The sequence below is a fragment of the Hevea brasiliensis genome, chromosome 4, assembly GCF_030052815.1.
Source record: "Hevea brasiliensis isolate MT/VB/25A 57/8 chromosome 4, ASM3005281v1, whole genome shotgun sequence".
In the NCBI taxonomy this organism is placed as follows: domain Eukaryota; kingdom Viridiplantae; phylum Streptophyta; class Magnoliopsida; order Malpighiales; family Euphorbiaceae; genus Hevea; species Hevea brasiliensis.
In genome coordinates, this window is record NC_079496.1 from 111,772,698 (window position 1) to 111,792,286 (window position 19,589).

Below are 19,589 nucleotides of genomic sequence, written 5' to 3' on the forward strand. Positions count from 1 at the left end.
GTTCACAATCGAGTATACTTCACAATAAGGACATGACTTATCCAGAAAGATTGTAATCATGTTTGTTCCCAAGTTATTTATATGAGATGTAAATAAGATGGAATGGTGAGTCTCATGCCATATAACAAACATGATAGGCACTTATACATGATAAGTAGGTCGAACCAGTGACATTTATGACAAGCACATAGAGTTTACTCTTGTCAATGTATTGTCATAAATCATATCAGTGCATATAATCTTTAGACCTGAGATAGCACAGTTATCTTGTATATAGGTGGTTTGAGTTTGATACTACTTTCATACTTGTACTGTGTATGGGTATATGGGCATGTATTGGCTCCTACTAGTTATATATGGAGGTAGGTGTTGATCAAGATGGAATTTGTTCCTCTAAGTAAATAGGGATAAAATCCTATGTTCATTTAATTGTTCTTGATGTTTTAAGTTCCTGGCCAGGACAGATAGATTTAATCAGAAAAGAGTTTCTGATGAGAAAATCCTTTTAATCAAGAACTGGAATTAAAAGAGAACGTAATATTCATAGCAAATGGGATTTGACATAAACCATGACTTCATCTCGAATTGGGATTTTGTAACAGAGAGATTCTAGTGCATGGTAACATATGATTATAGGTTCATTTAAGATAAATCTTATTACTTATTGGGTGGCCATGGCATGCTATGATAGGTGTTAACCATAGTCTATAAGGTGCATAAAATGATTTAGAGAAATCATTTATGGGAAGAAAGAGTTCTGATGATATCAAGAGTTGATATTATGTCTCATTGCTAATTAGTGATGAGCCTAGTAAGTTACACACATACACAAGTAATCACCAAATTAAATATGATTTAATTAATTAATTAAAGAGTTTAATTGATTAATTAAATAGGTTTGGTTTGCAATTAGATTGCAAAATCCCTAGCATAGCTTGAAACCAAATCTAGGTTATTGGATGTATAGTATAAATTAAATTTATATTTAAAGTGTTTAAATATGAATTTAATTAATGAGAAATTAATTAATAGAGATTAATTAATTAATTTATATTTGATATAAATTGATTAGAAGAAGAGAAATAATTATTTTGGGTTGAGAACTCAAAATTAAGACACATGGGTATTTTGGTCATTTCACAGGGTGACATGTGGCACCATGAGATGGTGACACATGGCACTACACATAAGCTTGTCATATGTCTTTTAATCATGTAAGATGATTAAAGTCAAGATTAAATATAGGTTTGACACTTGGCACAATGTGATTGGGTCAATTAAATCTAGAGCTAATCAGAAGGTGACATGTGGCAAGGGTTTTAAGTGATGACATAGCTATATAAGTATTGTTATAAAAGAGTAAAACGTGTGGGCTGTTGTTCTTCTTTGGTGCTGCCACCCAAAGAACATCTCCCTTCTCTTCTTCTTCATCTCTTATCATTTGAAAGAGATTAGCAAACAATCTCTTGAATTAAAAATACTAGAAATTATTTATAGTGTCCTGTTTACATTTGTAATCTCTTAAAAGGCAAAACTTGATTTTCTAATTCATAGAAAAAGCTTTAGAAGCTGTTCAAGAGTTGCCATAGGTGATCTTGGTGTGGACAAGCTAGAGGGACAACATCTGGTGTCCTAAAGACGTATCCCAAAGGTGCCAAACACACTGCAGTGCATCAAAAGGTTAGTGCACTTGTTCTTGATCTAATCTAGGGTTCTAATGGATTAATCTATTAATTCTAAAATCTTAAATGAAAAATGTAGATCCAAAAATATATTAAAAGAGTTTTAATATGTTGTTTATCATTGAAATCAAATAGATAAAAATAAATCTCGCATGATGCATGTGACCTTAGAAGAAAAATTTTGAATTTCAATGATCTAAACTTGTGTTTTTTATGCTTTCGCTCCTTAAACACAGACCAATGGGACATAAATCCTTCATAGATTGCACATGTCTAACCTTAGGAATTAAATAAATGATTGTGTGATGAAAACCTCTCAAAAGCTTCCCAGACTAAAAGAATTCCTTAATAGTAGCTTCTAGATCATTTTGCAACACAGGCCAATATTTTTGAAAGAAAAAGGCTATGAAACCATCTATCCCTGGAGCTTTGGATGGATGAATGAAAAAAATTGCTTTATGGATTTCATCTACAGTGACTTCTCTTATAAGAGAGGCATTCATATTATGAGTGATTCTATGCTGAAAAGAATCCAAAGTAAAAGCAGTGTAGGAAGGTTACTAGTAATATAAATATGGCAAAAATAATCCATAGCTACTTTAGTAACCTCTTGTTGTCCTATACGCCAAACTCCAGAAGAATCAAGAATTCTTGAGATAGTATTCCGTCTTCGTCGTTGAACAACTTGAGCATGAAAGAAAGATTTATTATGATCCCCCAAATGAAGCTAAGATTGTCTAGGTTTTTAAGCCTAAAACGCTTCCTCATGTCTGATTGCATACGCAAGATCATGTTCTAATTGTTTGATCACAGTCATATTTTGCCCATGTGATGAGATTTTCACTTGTTGCAATTGTGTTTGGAGATTGGAAATGCAATTGTTGGCATTAACATGATGGGCCTTACTCCAATGAGAGAGAGCATATCGATAGTTTTTAAGTTTTGAAAAAACTCTAGGAAAATTCAAACCCCTTGCATCCCTTTTCTAGGCATTTTCTATAATTCGTTTCACCTTAGGTTAATGTTGCCAGCGACTGTCAAAACGAAATTGTTTCCTGCATTTCATAGGAGGAGGAGCAATAGACATTAAAATAGGATGGTGGTCTGAGCCTTGATCATTAAGATAAGTTACAGCAGCTGAAGGATATTTTCGTAACCATGCAGGAGAAACTGAAAATCTGTCAAGCCTTTCCTATATTATTAGCTAACCCATCTCACATGTTATTCCATGTAGTAGGAAACCCAAAAAAACCAATATCAATCAATCCCCAGGAGTCAATGAAGTGATTGAAGGCTCTAATTTTTTATTGGAAATGATTATTGCCTCTAATTTTTTCAAGAAAAGAAGTAATGTAGTTAAAATCCCCTGCAAAAACACAATCTTGCCGCACAAAAGACTTATATTGAAGTAAAGTTTGAAACTGACAATCTCTAATCTCATCATCACAATTTGCGTATATTAAAATTAAGTCCCAATCATCATTCAAACACAAGTCTGTAATTCGGCAATGCAAGAAAAAATTATTACCAGTTACCACTTTTCTTCTTCACACATTTTCTTGGTTTTAAACTCTTCTAGAATTAGGTCAATACATTTCCAGGGAACCATTTTGTCAATTCCTTTGTAGAATTTTGTATTACAGCAAGGAAATCAACTCGTTGCATGCCCAAAAGAGAAGGAAAAGAAATTTTAATTCATTCCAAACAAGGAGGAAAAAAATATTTAAAATCGATATTATGAATTAATAAATAAATAAATATATATATATATATATATATATATATATATATATATATATATATATATATATATATATATATATTTTTTTTTTTTTTAAAGATAATACTCATCAAAATGGGGAGAACATTACAAGCCTAAGGCCAAAAGCCTATCCAGCTGAGACCAAAACAGCAGACTATCCAATCCAACCCTGAATACAAAGCTCATGAGCCTAAAAAATAGAAACCCTAGACTAAAGCATATGACTTTTAAAGCAACATTGACAACATCACTCCATTCGCTGCCGTCCATCATGGTTATCGCACAGAAATGACAAAAACGCAACACCTATAGTTGAACCTCACCTTGAAGGAACAAGCCTTTTCAAGGCAAACAATAGAAGGTCCTCAACTCAACCAAACCCAAGCCACTAATTAAGGTCTGTTGGTGCTCTACTCCAAATGGTTCATGAAGAAAGAAAGAGGAGAATGGCAGAGCCCAAATGGTCTCTCATTCTCTTGTAGCCATAAAAGGTAGCCACAATATATTAACACCTTAAGGATAACCATCCTCTCTTAGCAACTCCTTTAGCAACCAAATCATCTCCTGCAGGCCAAGATTCAACCCCCAAGCTAGATCAGACAACTACTTTGGCTTGGTTCAACCACACAAGCATATTTTCACATCATGAAGTCCTAGATCTACACACAAAAACCACAAGATAACCTCTGTGTTCAACCCAACTCAGAGGTGGTGGGGAGGGAGGAACTCACACTTTGGGCTAGGGGAAGGAGCTTTCACCAACTCAAATGTGGCCGAGGACGGCCTCTAGTCGATAAATGACAAGGACTAAGCCTCAAAAAGAAAAAAAAAAACTGAGAGAAAAGTCTCTCTCTGGATGTTAGAGAGAGAGAGAAATTCCTGGGGGTAAGCTGCAATATTTATAAAGTTTAGTTTAATAATAATAGAATTATCAAGAACGTTATGAAGACTCAAAATCGATCCCTTTGAGCCAAAACTAGAAAATAGCGAAGGGGAAATTTTGAAACCTCTAACGCAAGTAATCATTTTTAAGGTGGGACATTTTACTCGCAACGTTGAGGCCATGTGCTGAGGCAGTGTAAAAGCAAGGACATCAATTGTCATTGGGGAGAAGATTTCTGCCTACTTTTTTCTCTCACTTTCTTTCTCAGTTAACCTTTTATGTATTGCTTTAACGGTTCACAGTGTGAAGTAGAGTGTTGAATATTTCATTGTTTCTCACTGCCATATCTCAATTCCATTCTTTCTTCCAAAACAGAAGCTAAAATGATAATTGACAGAGAGATGGCAAGTTATTAAATTGATTTCCCATTCAAATAATTACATTGACAGATTATAGAATGAACTACAGGATGAAGCCATTAGCAATGGCCTGATTTGTTTTCAAACTAGTAGTTTCATAAACTGGTAGCTCCTCTATGTACCTTCCAATCCCAATAAGATGATCTAGCTCGAAAAGATCAGAGCTTGAGCAACTCTCATCATCTTCATCTTCATCGCTATCTTCAATATAACTGTGAAAACCCCTGAAATCTAATTCACTGACACTCTTCTTCTTATAATTCCTGATGTAATTTCCTCCTTTAGCAACATCTTCCTTTAGTGAAGAACTCTTTGAAATTTTTTGAGGCACAGGCATTGGCATCAACCCAGGATCATCTTCATAGATACATTTATGACCACAAGGTCTAGAATCCTCATCAACAATGACACTAACAGGATAGAATCTAACTGACCGTTTATTCCCATTGCTCTGTTTCCCTCTTGAAGGAGGCGTTTTGCTCAAACAAGAACTTGAAAAGGATGTAACTGAAGAACATGCAGATTTTGATTTACGCTGGCAACTCACATCGTCCATGGCACCAATGGAACACATTTGCACTTTCTTGGCACTCCCTGAACGGAAAATAGAATTGAGAAAGCTGGCAATGCGACCTCCTGGTGAAATTGGTTGCTTTGCTTTCTTTAATTCGCCATAGATTTTCTGTGCTCGTAGCTTTGTCTTGGTAAATCCTCCTTCACACTTGGGCTTCTGTTGCTTTTCTGGAAGAGGCTTGTTTCTTTGTGGGGTTAAACTCGATCCTCTTGTTGAATTTTCCTTGACACTAGATTCAGCTTCAGAGGACGAGAAGACTCCACCACTTCCACCTGCTCCAGAGCTAGAATCTGAAGAAGTGCAAGTAGAATTAAAATGCATAGAACGACGAGTGCTTTGCTTCTCCATCCAGGTTTCAATCATGATAGCTCGTCGAAGATTAGATAATTCTTTATCTTCTTCAAGAAACCCATCACGCCGAGCCATAGAAACAGAGTTGGTAGTGCTCTGTTTCTTTATCACAGTAGTTTCTCTATATTGACTGAAAACTTTCTCTACACCACCATTGGGTTCATCAATAGAACGGTAAATGGCATCAAGAAGAGAAGAAGAGAAAGATGGGGTTCTCTTCCTTTGAGTAAATGTGTTTTCCATTTCCCTGGAAGACCTCTCCTTCCTATACATGCTTATATACAGCGAAGAAAAAGAGGCTTATAAAGAGAAGCAGAGAAGAGAGAAGTCTGAAGATGAAAAGACAGGGAGGTATAGTTTAAGGAAGTGGTAAGGTATAGTGTCCGCCAAGAGAATGTCAAAAGCTGCAAGACACATCAATAGAATGGCAAGTAGAAGTAGGTCATGTGAAGAATGAGAGAAAAGGAAATATCTTTTTGTTAAAATAAACGAGGGAGAGAAACAAGAGTACAGAAAGAAAAATTTCCCTGTTGGGTATTCTCTGTAGGGGAAGATGTCGTCTGGTCTGGTCTGTTTGTGTACGGCTGAGCTTTGAATAATCAAAGAAAAAGAGAAGGCAAGAAGAAACTAGCAAAAGGAAGACATGAAAAAGGAGAGGTACGCCAGAGCGCGCGTGCGGTTAAATAATAGTTGAGAGTTGGACAGGGTGGCCGTTTACACTATGTTTGGAAAGGCAGGAAAATAAGGGAGAGAAGAAAATAAAAGAAGAAAATAATTTTATTTTTTATTATTTTTATTTGAATTGAGTAAAAAATAAATATAGAAGAAAATTTTATAGCAAAAATAAAAATGTTTCTTTTTTTTCACTTATTTCTTAAAATGAGAAAAGTAAGAGAAAAATATTTAAAATTATAAATATATTTCTATGTTTTATAAATTTTTTTTTAAATTTAAGGATAAAATTATAATTTTATTATTTATAAAATAACTTTTCTTCCAATATTTCCCCTCAGTTCAAACAAAGGTAAGAAAAATAATTTTTATTTTCATTCCTTATTTTTCTTTCTTTATTTTCCTTCCTCTTTAAAAAGCTTCCAAACGATGTTAGTTAAATGGAAAAATAGATATATAATTTATTTTTATTTATTTTATATTTAAGAATTCACTAATATATGAAAATTTACAATTTATTCACTAAATTTTATCTTGTATTACAATTTAATTTCTAAATTTTAAAATTTTAATTATTTAATCTCTAAATTTTACACTTCATTATGCATTAATTTCTGAATTTCAATAAATGAATTATTTAATCATTTTAATTTTAATATATAGAATAATTTAGTCTTTATAGTTTTAATATTTATAATAATTTCATCTATTAACAGAATGACTAAATTATTTTATATATTAAAATTATAAAACTAAAGTGTGATATAATACAAAATGTAAAACTAAATAATTTATTTCTCAAAATTAATGAACTAAAATGTAATATAATATAAAATTTAGAGATTAAATAATTAATTTTTTAAAATTTAGAGGCTAAAGTATAATATAAACAAAATGTAAGAATCAAATTATAAACTTTTCATGTTATTATGTATTGAGTCTGGACAAAATAGTTCTAAAAAAAATTAATTAAGTGATTAGATAAATTATAAATTTAATATAAAAATATGAGTTCTATTATATATATTTTATTTACATCAAAATAATTAATTAATTTATTAATTATTTTTAAGCTCCAATAACTCAATCAAATAACACAAATTTCAATAGTTTATTTATCTTTTATTCTTAGTAGTTTTTATTTTTTTTAAGGCTTTATATTTAATTTTAAATTTTATACTCATTTTGTAATTAATCAAATCAACCTTTTATTTTAATTACACGTGAGATTGATAAAATTGCTTGCAGTAGAATCGATTTTCATAACCACTTAATGTAAAAGTGAGAGTGCAAAATTAAATAATATCCTATATATTTAATAAGTCTATAAATCATAAATTATGAAATAATTGAAATTATTTTTTAAAAAATAATTAAATTATATTTATAATAAATTTGATTTAAATAATAATTTCTCAAGAGGAAAAATTATCTATATATGTTATTTATAATTGATTTTGAGTTTTCAAATTAAATAATTAAAATTTAGTGGTGGGTGGCAATGTGATGTGAGATAAAAGAAAATAAAAGTTAATTTTGGTGATGATGGTGATGAATGAGAAAATTGGGGCAACTGAAAATTAATCATAACGCAATGCCATTGCGAGGTGAAATCTCTTTGCAAATTTTTATTTTCACATCATCTTTTCTCAAGTCTTTTCACAAGCTTTTACTCACTCAAATCACTATAGGTGAAAAAATCGTTTTCTTGAAAAAAATTATTATTTTAAATATAATTAATTATTTTAAAATTATTATAATTAAAATTTATTTTTGAATATTCTTTTATTAACATATTTAAATATATATTTTTTTCATTAATTATGATTAGTTAATCCTTAAGGATTTATTTGATATTATTGTTAAAATTATTATTAAAAGAATATATTTTTAAATATAATAAATAGAGAGTATTAAAATTGATTTAAAATTAAATTTAATGTATTAATTATAAAAATTTTAAAATAATTAAACAATTTTTTAAAGTAATTTAAAAAAAAAAATTTCCAAGATTTGAAAACTTCCAACTTGTGTTTAAGTTCAAAAGCCTTAACTTATCAACTTACCAAATTGATGGATTGGGAGGTTTTATCTTTGAAATTTTTAAATATTTAAAAAAAAAATTCTTTTTATTAGATATTAAAAAATTATAAAAATTTAAAAAATATAAAAAAAAACTCACTTTTAAAAACTTTATTTTAAGAAGAGAGCCTATTCCCCTTAAAAGCATAAATGCTTTTGCTAAATTCTAGTTTTCAACACGTTAATTGAACACAACTTTCTAATGATGATAAAAAAATTATATATTTTTTTAATTTTATCTTATTTTTAATTTTAGTTTAAAATGTAATATTGATAATAAATTTATCCAATTTGATGTATTAGAAATGAAATATAAATGAAAAACCCAAAAACAAAACTACTTTAATAAGATGAATTGTATTACTTTCTAATATGAACAAAGCATTTACACTTATATCTCATTGTTCTTAAGAAATAAATATATTAATAATGCCTGAATTTTTCTAAATTTTCAAATTAATATTTAATTTTTATTAATTAGCTGAATATGAAAATTTTATTTTATTTAAAATGTATTTAGTTAAATTTATTTATTATAATATTAAAATAGATAAATATATCCTTATATATAGTATTGCTCTTATTTCTCCATTCTATTCATCTCTTCCACTTTTTTTTTTATTTATAATAGATTCTCTCTCTTTTTTTTTTAAATAAAAATTTTATTTTTTTTTCTCTTGTTATATGTAATATAAAAATTTACATATCATAAATTAAATATAGTCAATAATTATTATATGATTCCAATTTCTTGCTTTTTTTGAATTTTTTTTTTTATCAATCTCAAGTTGACTCTTTTTGCATTTTTGTTAACACAAATTAATTTTCTATTTTCTTAGAAATTAAATAGCCTTAATAAATATTATTTATTTATTTATTTGTGGAGATTGAATTTTAAATTAAAAATGATTTGGTTATATAAATTATATATTTTTTTTTATTTTTCTTAAAAGAAAATAAAAAAATAATTTTGTTAAAAAAGGAAAAAAAATAAGAGAAATAAATGAGGTAGAGGAATAAAAGCGATATTATTTAAAGGAAATAAAGGTTTAATTTAATTTTCTGATAAATAAATTCAGTCAAAATTAATTTTAATGAAATTAAATTTTCTATTGGACACTTAATTATTAAAAAATAAAAATCTAAAAGATGAAATACTACCAATATATTTATGATTTATCCCATTGTTTCACAGCGATAATGGGCTCACTAGATAGCTTTGCAGTTGCATGGCATAGACTTACTAGTTCGAGGGCCAATATCTACCTTCTACACTTTTTGGGTTGAAAGTGCTCGAGAATACGAAGTGAACCGACAACCCATGTAATGGCAAGTGATTTTAGACTCAGTTTCGTTGCATGGACTTTTCATTACAGTATTACAAAATAGATTAATGAAAAATTATATAATTTTTATCAAGACAATGGTAAAAAGCTTCTTCCAAAAGTGAACTTGAACTTCATTGATTTAAGCACTCTGTGAATGGCGGAAGTTTTGGCGGTTGGAATGGAATACCAACATCTATTTCTCGAATGACCTAATTATTTATACTCATTGATCACCTATAAAGAGTCTTAACAGTATCATTGTCAAGCTATTGAAAATCCAAACTCAGAAACTTCACTTCTTTGCCTAATTATTAAATATATTGAGAGTATTAAAAATTAATATTTTCTTAAATATAAATATTTAACTTTTCCTAATTTATAAGAAGTGGGATCCATGGCTTTTTCATGAGAAAGCATGCGATAATCCCTCCCTTCTCGACAGTCGAATTTGAAAAGACTAACCGCCAACTAATCAATCATTTACATATGGATGTCATTTAACAATCTAAACAGCTCAACATCATAGCTCCAACTTTACTCTTCTTTTTTTCCCCCCTCTTTTCCTGTTTTTGTCATTGGAATGATGAAGTCCACAACTATACACGGAAGCATTGCTTGAAAAACGAGAGATAGCAAAGAAAAAAAAAAAATAGAAAACACATTCTTTCATTGATACTGATGTGTTGACCACCCATATAACTGTGAATACACAACTATTGCTCTTTATCCACCCATAATTAAAAGAAATTGTTAAAATATAGATTAATTAAGGATATCATCCCAATTCCCACGATGGTATGCTCATGCATCTACCAAGTTGAGGAACTTCACAAGTAAGAAACTTTTCCAAGAATCATGCGAGGAGTCTCCCAAAAATCGAGAGGTGCCAGCAGCACCTGTTTAGATTCTGTATGGAAGAGATTCTACTAGTATGGAAGGAAGAAAAAAAAATGATTCAAAGAAATAGTAGAGATAAACACACCCCCACAATCTTGACAGCACCAGCAGCTACTGTTTTTTGCTCAATTACAAGTATTGTTCATGTATCCTGGCTCGATTCTCTTCCCACCACAATCTGGCATGCATCTCCCCAAATTTTTCCCGGCTGCATCACATTTGCACATAGTAAGTGGACCAGTAAATACAACTCTAAGTTACATAAACAAAATAAAAAAGCCATTGATAAATTCATGCTACACAAGAAAAGAATCAGTGGAAGCAACATGATGAACACAGTAATTTGTTTTTGAAAGTTGTCAATTCAAGTCATAATTGTAAGTTGGCTCAATTATAGCATCGATATCGCTATCATAAAGTCCAAACAATCATTATTGAGTCAGATCAAATCCACTCAAGAACTTACTCATGGAGCATTATCAAATTGTCAGTAATGTTTTTGTCTGTAAAACAGTCCTAGTATTCAAAAGGGGAAAAGTATTTGCCAACAACCATGAAGATTGTATATCCAGATATTCAGGCAGTGTTCCTACACAACCAAGCATACCAGAGCTCATAATCAGTCCAATACATAGGCTTGATATTCAGGCAATAATGCCTTAATCAGATTGCTATTCTGGCAGAATCATGGTACAACACAGTACATGGCTAGAGTAGTCATCTAATTGAGATATAGCTGACTGATCCAACAGTCCATATCAGAGAGTAAAAGATTTAGCACTCAAGGATGGCATATACTTGTATATTATACACACCATATTTTCTCTCCACCAGCCACGCTAATCATAAGAAAATTCAATTGACTAGAATTCAGGTTGGGGACCATTATTTCCTTTATGTCAACTAGCAAAAAGATCAAACAGTGATGAATCCAAGGATCCAAGAATATGCCAGAAACGTCATATTTCTAGTTTGTATCAAAAGGATCCATACTCATGAGCAAAAATGCATCCAATTATGGAGCCGATAATTTCATGACCATGCCGATGACCTATGAGAGCACGTTTGTGTATCACATCCCATATCATATTTAGGAACTTGTTTGTTAGTTACTTCCACATGGTATTCTTTCTGAGAAAATATCAATCCACTTATCATAAAGTGATCACAGAATCTTACCTGAATCTAACTCTTCTGAGCTCCCTTTTGCCACCTGGCAAGGCTCTGATAGTTATGTAAACTCCCGGTTCATCCTGTTCAACCCATTCAGTTTCCATATCACTAGCATTGCTTATTGACAGCTCCCCAGAGCGATCTGCCTCCCTTGATGAGCTACTTCTTATAGAAGCATCCATTGATGATGTTTCTGTCTTGGCCCCACTAATACTAGAGAGTTTTGGGGTCGAAGTGAGACCACCTGAATCACAGTAATGCCGAGCTTGCATTGGATGATGATCCAGTGAATCTGAGGATGAGTAGCCCATTCCCATCCCTGTTGGTCGATACAGATTACAAGGCAAGCGTTCTCTGGTCAGTGGTGGCGTTACAGGGCTGTCTTCTGCAGACTCCATCTTTGAGCTCTGTCCAGGTTTTAAAAGATGACATTTTCAGCATCAAAATATTTTATTTGAATTCATCACTCCAAACGTGTAGTGTGAAAGGAGGTACATCTCACTCCCAACATGCTGGCACCTCACACTACCACTAATGCTCTGTCATTCAATGTAAGATCTTGCTGCCCTACTATTAATCTCTTTTTTGGAGTAGAATGGGTTAACATTGCAAACCGTTGATAAGTAAACTAAATTAACTTAATGTATTGCGAGTAAACTACACTATCATTGCCCTGAAGTGGCTATCTGAGATTATTACACTCTCGTTGATCATGTCCTCATGTCATTGTTTGGGAAGTCATAACTAGTGTGGAAACTCACCTCATCTTCAGATCTTAGGGGTGTTGGAAGGGGAAAAGCCTGGCGATTAAACCTCTGGACATTGTAAAGCTCCATGACCCTGTCATAATTCTCTGCCCACCATCTTTGAGCTTGCCACTTGTTAAACATGTCTCGACTAAAGCAAAGACAATTAACTACATTCAGAAGCCTGATATTCGTGAAATTATGATAATAAAACAGTGAATTAGTGATGCCATGAAATATTTGGCATGTACTATGCATATGGTCAAGGTTAAGGCAACTAAAAATAATATAAGGTGAATTGAATAATGGGCTTGCCAATCAGACAAAAAAATAAATAAATAAAGCATTACCAGATATAATTTTTTTCATATAAAGAATTCATTGAAGTTTAAGTCATAAAATATTTTTACATAAAAACATAGGATGATCAACGGTTCACATGCATCATGCTATCAGCGGTTTACATGCCTATGGCTTGAAGCCTTCAATATATTCTTCGTTAATTATATTAGGCAATAGGCAACCAAGTTGGACAAAGTGCCAAAAAGGAATAGGGTAACTTTTAAGAGGATTTCCAGTGCATGAAATAGAATGGGTAAATTACTCTTTTGTTTTCTATATTATGCCATAATTAACATTTAGGCCATTGTATTTTGTCATACACTTTTATCTTTTCATTCATTTTTCTCAACTTTTGCTGTTAATAAAAAGTGAAATACTTTAATGCCTCTCATAAAAGATTAGTTATTCATCTCACCATTATGAACATTTTTGTTATTAAATTTTTACTATTTTTAATACTTTAATCTCTTATTGACAACCTTTTAGTCCCTTAACTAATAGATAAATTGGCAAAAATTAATGAAGGAATGAAAATATACAATGGAACCAAGAATTTAGGAAGTTTTTATTAAAATAGATGGGCTCACTCAAGTGTTAATTATGAAATAATACAAGAATTAAAAAAATAATTTAACCCAATAGAATAAAAATTTAGGTGGCAACAACATAATCGTGGATGTCTAATCAGTCAAAACACATAGGGTGACTCAAACCAACTGCAATCAATAGCATCATTACATTAACAACTCCAAGCAGAATTATTACATTAACACATACAAGCAAAGGGACCCTCGAATTGGATATAATGTGAAACTAATTTTGGAATAACAAAGTTTAAAAAAAAAAAATGGTTGGAATAGCAAAGGGAATCAAATGTAGAGCAAAAGAAAATCCAACAAAAGAGGGAAATTATTATTTAAGAAGAAAAATTATTTAAAATATATTAATTAGATATTTTTTATTATAAAATTTTAAAATAATTAAATAATATTTTTAAATCGACCGAAACCAGAGTACCAAACATGTTATTAGGCATGAACGTTGTTATCATTGTCCCCTGAGAAACAAGAAACGTCTATTCACTCGCTAGCCATGTCGTAGTTGCTGCCGACACTGGCTGACTTGAGGGCATATTTTGTCTTGTATATAGTTTTGGAGTGGCAGAGGATGTGAGATATCACCAACAACATGACAAAAAATTGGTGTCATAAGGTGACAAAGCCACGGAGAATCAGGAGTGAAAAAAAGGAAAAAATTTTTGAGGAAGAAAAGGAAGGAGGCTCCTCCGACACAGCGACAACGCTCAGTGATAAAGGTACCCAACACAATCAAATCAGCCCCACCACCAGTAATGAGGCACAATGAGTTCTCTTTTTGACTTTTCTTGGATTGCTTTCACTAGGCGTGAATTTTACTGTAGGATATGGGTCCCCTTCTATTTCCTCCGTTTGAACAACACAGAACCAGAGGCGTCCAAGGTTGCGTTTGGATGCTTTCCTTCAAATGGGTTAAATATTGTTTTTTTTGTTGACCATTAAAACCAGAATCCAAATACCGCCTTGCTACTTTTCCTTTTTATCTTTCGTATACAGAAACCAGTCGATGACGTATACTAATCCACGAGAAACAGTACTAAGATATGACCTCAGTTATGAGGCACCAGACACCATCGATCGAAGGCGCAAAACTCAAATTAATGAGAGAGTATATCAAAACGAATCGTGACCGTCTAACATCTAATCAATTAGGAGGGCGTACCTGAAACGTATCCGCTTGAGATCATTTCCTCCGCGCGGGAGAGAAACGAAAGTGATCAGAACACCGGGCTCCACCTGGGCCACCCACTCCTTGGGTTCGTTCTCTTCGACGAACACCACGGGCGGGTCGACCCGGCGCCCACTGCCATTCATTGAGTTTGGGGTCCCTTCGCCGCTCGAGCTCGATATCCCCTTCAGCCTGGCCTCCATCTCCTTCCCCCATGTTCTAGTCGTCGTCGAGCTCGAGCTTCCGGTCCGGCGTAACGACCACCGGAATCGCTCTGACTCTGCGTCAGACTCGTTCCAGTTGCTCCTGAAACGGCCCTGAGTTGTTGGCACCGTGCATGGATTGCAGTGCCGGTATGCTCCGGAGGCCTTTAATGCCATGTCCCTAAGCTATTAAAAAACAAAAACATAATTAAACATTGACTTACCAAACAGAACAACGGAGTGAGGGTTAGGGTTTTGGAATTTGGAAGTACCTGAGTAGTGAGGGATTTGATCGCTTGGTGGTGTTTGGTATTATGAATGCTCGTGGTGCCAGACTCATCGGCTTGACTCAACGAGTCATCGCCGGGTTGCTTCGTTCGAGGTACACACGTCAGCATTTTTCAATTCTGCACACATTGCCAATTTCAAAAAAGTTAACTCAGAATCGTTTTCGTACTCAGAGAATCGAATTTCACCTCCAAATCCAATACAAACCCACAAAGTATTAACAATTAACCGTATCAGAAAGCAGCAACAATTTTCAAAACCATGGATTTTGAATTGAGTGGAATTGAATTCAGGAAAATGAAAATTGATAAGCATTGAAATTCCATACACTTACATGAATCAGTTTGGCTTGAGAGTCGCACCGCTAAAAACGAGATGCTCCTAAAACGCAGTGGCCATGCAGTGCTTGAATGCCCGCTTCAGGTAACGCGATCAGAGATTCTCTGCTCTCAAATTTGTATGAATTACATGAATAAACAAACAGAAGGAGATGATTATGATTATTATAAAGAGGGGAAAAAAGGAAAAAGAAATTGGTCAAAAGGATCGAAATGGGAAAGAAGAATCTTTTTGTCCTTTTCAGCTGAGCTTTGGTGTTGGCTAATCGCTACAATGGGGATAGTAGTAGCAGCAGTTTTGAGCATGCTTTGCAAGTTTACCTGCTACCGGATGGTCACCGCTGATTGTAATAGTCGAGTTACCTGTAGCTCACCATGCTTTGCATAGACTACTGTACCGTCTCTTACATTGCGTCAGGAAGCAGGTTTTAATGGACCTTGGACCCACGTAATAGGCCTCTTTTAACTTCTTTTTTTTTTTTTAACTAAAGCCTCTTTTAATTTAGAAAAAAAAAAATAGTGAAATTATATGAAAAAGTAAAACAAAAATTATTTTTTAATAATTTTTTTATAAATAAAAAATTTTAAAATTGATTTATTTATTTTTAATATTTTAATAAAAGAAAAGCGATAAGCGAAATTATTATATTTTTGTTATTATAAATAAAATTATATTAAAAATAATTATTAAAAGAGAAAAAAAAAAGAATTTTTCACGTAAATTTTTGTAATTTTTTTATAAATTAAGAAAATCAAATTTTTAATAATTTTCCTTTTTCAACAAAATAAGTCCCTTCTTTAATTATTTTTTATTCTTACTACAAAATAGGCTTAAAATTCGCTTCGTACTACTGGGAAGGAAAGTGGAAGCATTTGAAAGAGAGAGAGACTCAGGTAAAATTAAACTTGCGATTAGAGATAAGGCTAGTTTCTTAGGTCTCAAGTAGGGGACAGCGAAAGTCCCCTGATGGTGCTTAGAGAGGAGTATTCGACTGTACACACATTACCCCCACCTCACCTCAGAATTAAATATGTGATAGTTGCCTTTCTGGGTCTATTAAGTATTGTTTTTAAATTGTTATCGAGAAAAATGTTTTTAAAATATATTAATTTAAAATATTAAAAAATAATTTAATAATTTTAATTATTATAATATTAAAATAATATATTAATTTTTAAAAATTAATTTTTAAGAGTATTTAAAATAATATTTTTTTATTAAAATTAATTTTGAAAAAAAGTCCTTTTAAATTGATTTATTTAAGTATATATGAATTAAAAATTTATTTTTATAAGCTTATATTCTCTATTAAATATGAATCTAACATTTTCAATATCATTTGGTCATACAATGCTTAAAGCTCCTCCTCTGTATCTAAGAAAGGACATGTAGAAGAATATTAAATTCAATAACAAAAATACTGAATGGCAATACAAAATTTTTAATTATTATTTTTTATTGATGAAATTAAATTACTAAAAAAATGAGAAAATAATTTTATTATTTTAATATTTTTATAATTAAAATTTATTAAATTTAATTTTTAATTATTTTTAATTAAAATATTTAAAAAAATAATAATTTTTTAATAATAATTTTAATAACAATACTAAACAGATTTAAAAATGCTTCTATCACTCGCTCAGGTCACTTGCTCTTCCATTGCACGTATCACTCGAACCGAGTGCCCGGTCACCATCAGTGTCAGCGAGATGTTTGTTGGTTTGGATTCCTAATTATGGATGGCAAGTCTTCCCAAAACTCAGAACAATTCATCATGCAGCTCAAAAAAAATTTACCATGCACTCAATTTTTTTTTTTCTTACATAATAATACATTATTATATTTTTTATTAAAAAAATAATTTATTTCTATATAAATATTTAAAAATTATAAATTTAATAAAAATATATATATATTATTAAAATTATATTTAAAACTCATATTTTTAACTTATAATTTATTTTGTATTAAATATATTCATATTGTATAATAATAAATAAAAAAAAAAATGTGCCAAGAAACTCATTCTGTCTCACCATGAGTGGCTACCACTTAAAAACTACTAATAACGATTCTTAAACTGACAGTTCAAGTTTTATGAAATAATAAATTTAAACTAAATCTGCATGATTGAGATGATTTGAAATACGGTTCATAAATCATCAGTTTCGATTCAAGTCCTGATTTGAAATGATTTAAAGGTTAATTCAAAAAATTATGGTTTAATATGATTTCGAAATAGTTTATGGGTGATTTAAATAACAAAAAAAATATTAATTTAGAATTGAGTTATATTTATAAAAATATTTTAATTTTTTTAAAATATTTCAATCAAAATAAAATAAAATAAATGAAATTAATTTATTTTTAAAAAAATTAATAAAAAAAACTTGAACTTAATTAAAAAAATTAGAGTTGAAATTAATTTTTTTCAAATAAATGAAAAAATGTACATGAACATAATTTTACCAATGCATCTTTTTTGAATTTAGGGGAATCAAAATTTCTAATTCTATTACTTGTCCTTTTTTAGAAAAATTATATAATAATTAATAATTAAAAAAAGTATTAAAAAATAAAATAAAATGTATTGAAATTTTTATTGAGGATATAGAATAATAATAAAGTAATTGAAATAGAATTAAAAATTTTAATGAACGTATAAACTAATAAAATAAGGAAATTAATATAGTATTGAAAATTAAAAAAAAAATGTATAAAATAATTGCTTAGCGAAATTGAGAGAGTATTGAGAATTAAAGAAAGTGTAAAGAATAACCATATAGAGAATTTAAATTTTATATAAACAAATTAGAAGTCAAGTGAGCTATTTATTGAGCTATTTTATATTTAAACCGTCGATTTCATCCGGTTCGAAATTATCAATTGAATCTGATTTAAAATAACTGGTTTACGATTTTTGAAAAATATGAACTTGAATCAACTCACATAAAAAGCAATTTTTGTCCGATTAAAAATCAATTACGATTTTGACCAATTTTAATTAAACTGATTTTGATTTGATTTCAATTTGAAATCGGACCGTGACCATCCACCCTTATGTCTCACTTATTGATTGGAAAATTCTCACCCAAACCTTAAATCTTAAATTATTTTAAGGCGATAATGGAGAAGCGATCTCTGATCACAACCTTACTTGATGTTATCCCTAGTTCTTATTCCGTTAGAATTATATATATATATATATATATTTGAGATTATTGAAATCAACATGTTTATTTAATTTTTCTGTTAATTTTTTTAATCAATGAATAAATTATTATTTATTTTATCTATTTTAATAAAATTATTTATTTTATATTTATATTTTAGAAAGCACTACCATTCAAATTTTCTATTTTAGTGTATTTAATTAGTTAGTGTACATATTTTAAAAAAATATTACTAAATAAAAAATATAAATTTTATTGTGTGAAGACTAATGTGAATTAACATTTTTCTTCAATTGTTTAAGATTTTCATTTAATTTCCTATGCATCATTTTATTTTTTCTGTAGTAGAAAACAATATTTGATCAAAATTAATTCCCAATAAAAGAATTTATGCACATAGAAATGAATCAAAATTATACTTGAACAATTAAAAAAATTTTAGATTTAATTTTTATATAACAAAATTTTTATTTTTGTGATTATATTTTTTGAAATATATGAATTAATATTTTTAAAATAAAAAATTAAATAATAATATTTTTTAAAATATAAAAATTAATTAATTAGTTTTATTAAAATAAAATAAAATAATAATTTATCTAATTTTAATTAATAAAAAATTTTATAAATTAATTAAATAATTTAATAAAAATAAAATATAAAAATAAAATAATATATTTTTAAAATATAAAATTAATTATTGTTAAAATATTAAAATTAAATAATAATTTTTCCTCTTAATTTGATATAAAAATTGAAATGCAGGGGAAAGAACAGCTACAGGTTGGTAGTAACGTGTAATAAGCGACGCAGACAAGTCATGCCAATAAGCTAGAAAGTCATGCCATACGCAGCGTTTTGTAATTTATTTATACTCCTCCCTCCTCAGGTCACGCGATAAACCTCGT

The 19,589-nt window shown here is 30.2% G+C and overlaps 2 protein-coding genes across 4 annotated transcripts; both read right to left on the reverse strand.

Annotated features, from left to right (window-relative positions):
- Window positions 1-4,717: 4,717 nt before the first annotated feature.
- On the reverse strand, window positions 4,718-6,363 carry LOC110632843 (protein BIG GRAIN 1-like C). Its single transcript, XM_021781191.2, has one exon. It carries the CDS (start codon window positions 5,942-5,944, stop codon window positions 4,790-4,792), a length of 1,155 nt encoding a protein of 384 aa, XP_021636883.1. The 5' UTR covers window positions 5,945-6,363; the 3' UTR covers window positions 4,718-4,789.
- Window positions 6,364-10,403: 4,040 nt separating this feature from the next.
- Window positions 10,404-15,793, reverse strand: LOC110632851 (protein Brevis radix-like 4). 3 transcript variants are annotated; one of them, XM_058145952.1, is made up of 7 exons: window positions 15,501-15,791; window positions 15,151-15,285; window positions 14,670-15,064; window positions 12,585-12,720; window positions 11,830-12,230; window positions 10,736-10,858; window positions 10,404-10,660 (listed from the first exon to the last, which is right to left on the reverse strand). In XM_058145952.1, exons 2-6 carry the CDS (start codon window positions 15,274-15,276, stop codon window positions 10,780-10,782), a joined length of 1,137 nt encoding a protein of 378 aa, XP_058001935.1. In that variant the 5' UTR covers window positions 15,277-15,285; window positions 15,501-15,791; the 3' UTR covers window positions 10,404-10,660; window positions 10,736-10,779. The 3 variants fall into 3 exon arrangements, with proteins under 3 accessions (XP_058001935.1, XP_058001936.1, XP_058001934.1); XM_058145953.1 differs by having other exon boundaries at window positions 10,404-10,858; window positions 15,495-15,793; XM_058145951.1 differs by having other exon boundaries at window positions 10,404-10,858.
- Between the last annotated feature and the right edge of the window lie 3,796 nt (window positions 15,794-19,589).

Bases quoted from the DNA above. Each gene is read 5' to 3' on its own strand.
- LOC110632843 (XM_021781191.2), bottom strand. From the start codon at position 5,944: ATGTATAGGAAGGAGAGGTCTTCCAGGGAAATGGAAAACACATTTACT.
- LOC110632851 (XM_058145953.1), bottom strand. From the start codon at position 15,276: ATGCTGACGTGTGTACCTCGAACGAAGCAACCCGGCGATGACTCGTTG. The intron at 15,065-15,150 runs GTACTTCCAAAT...GTTTTTTAATAG, and splicing joins TCAAATCCCTCACTACTCAG to CTTAGGGACATGGCATTAAA. The intron at 12,231-12,584 runs GTGAGTTTCCAC...AAACCTGGACAG, and splicing joins CCCTAAGATCTGAAGATGAG to AGCTCAAAGATGGAGTCTGC.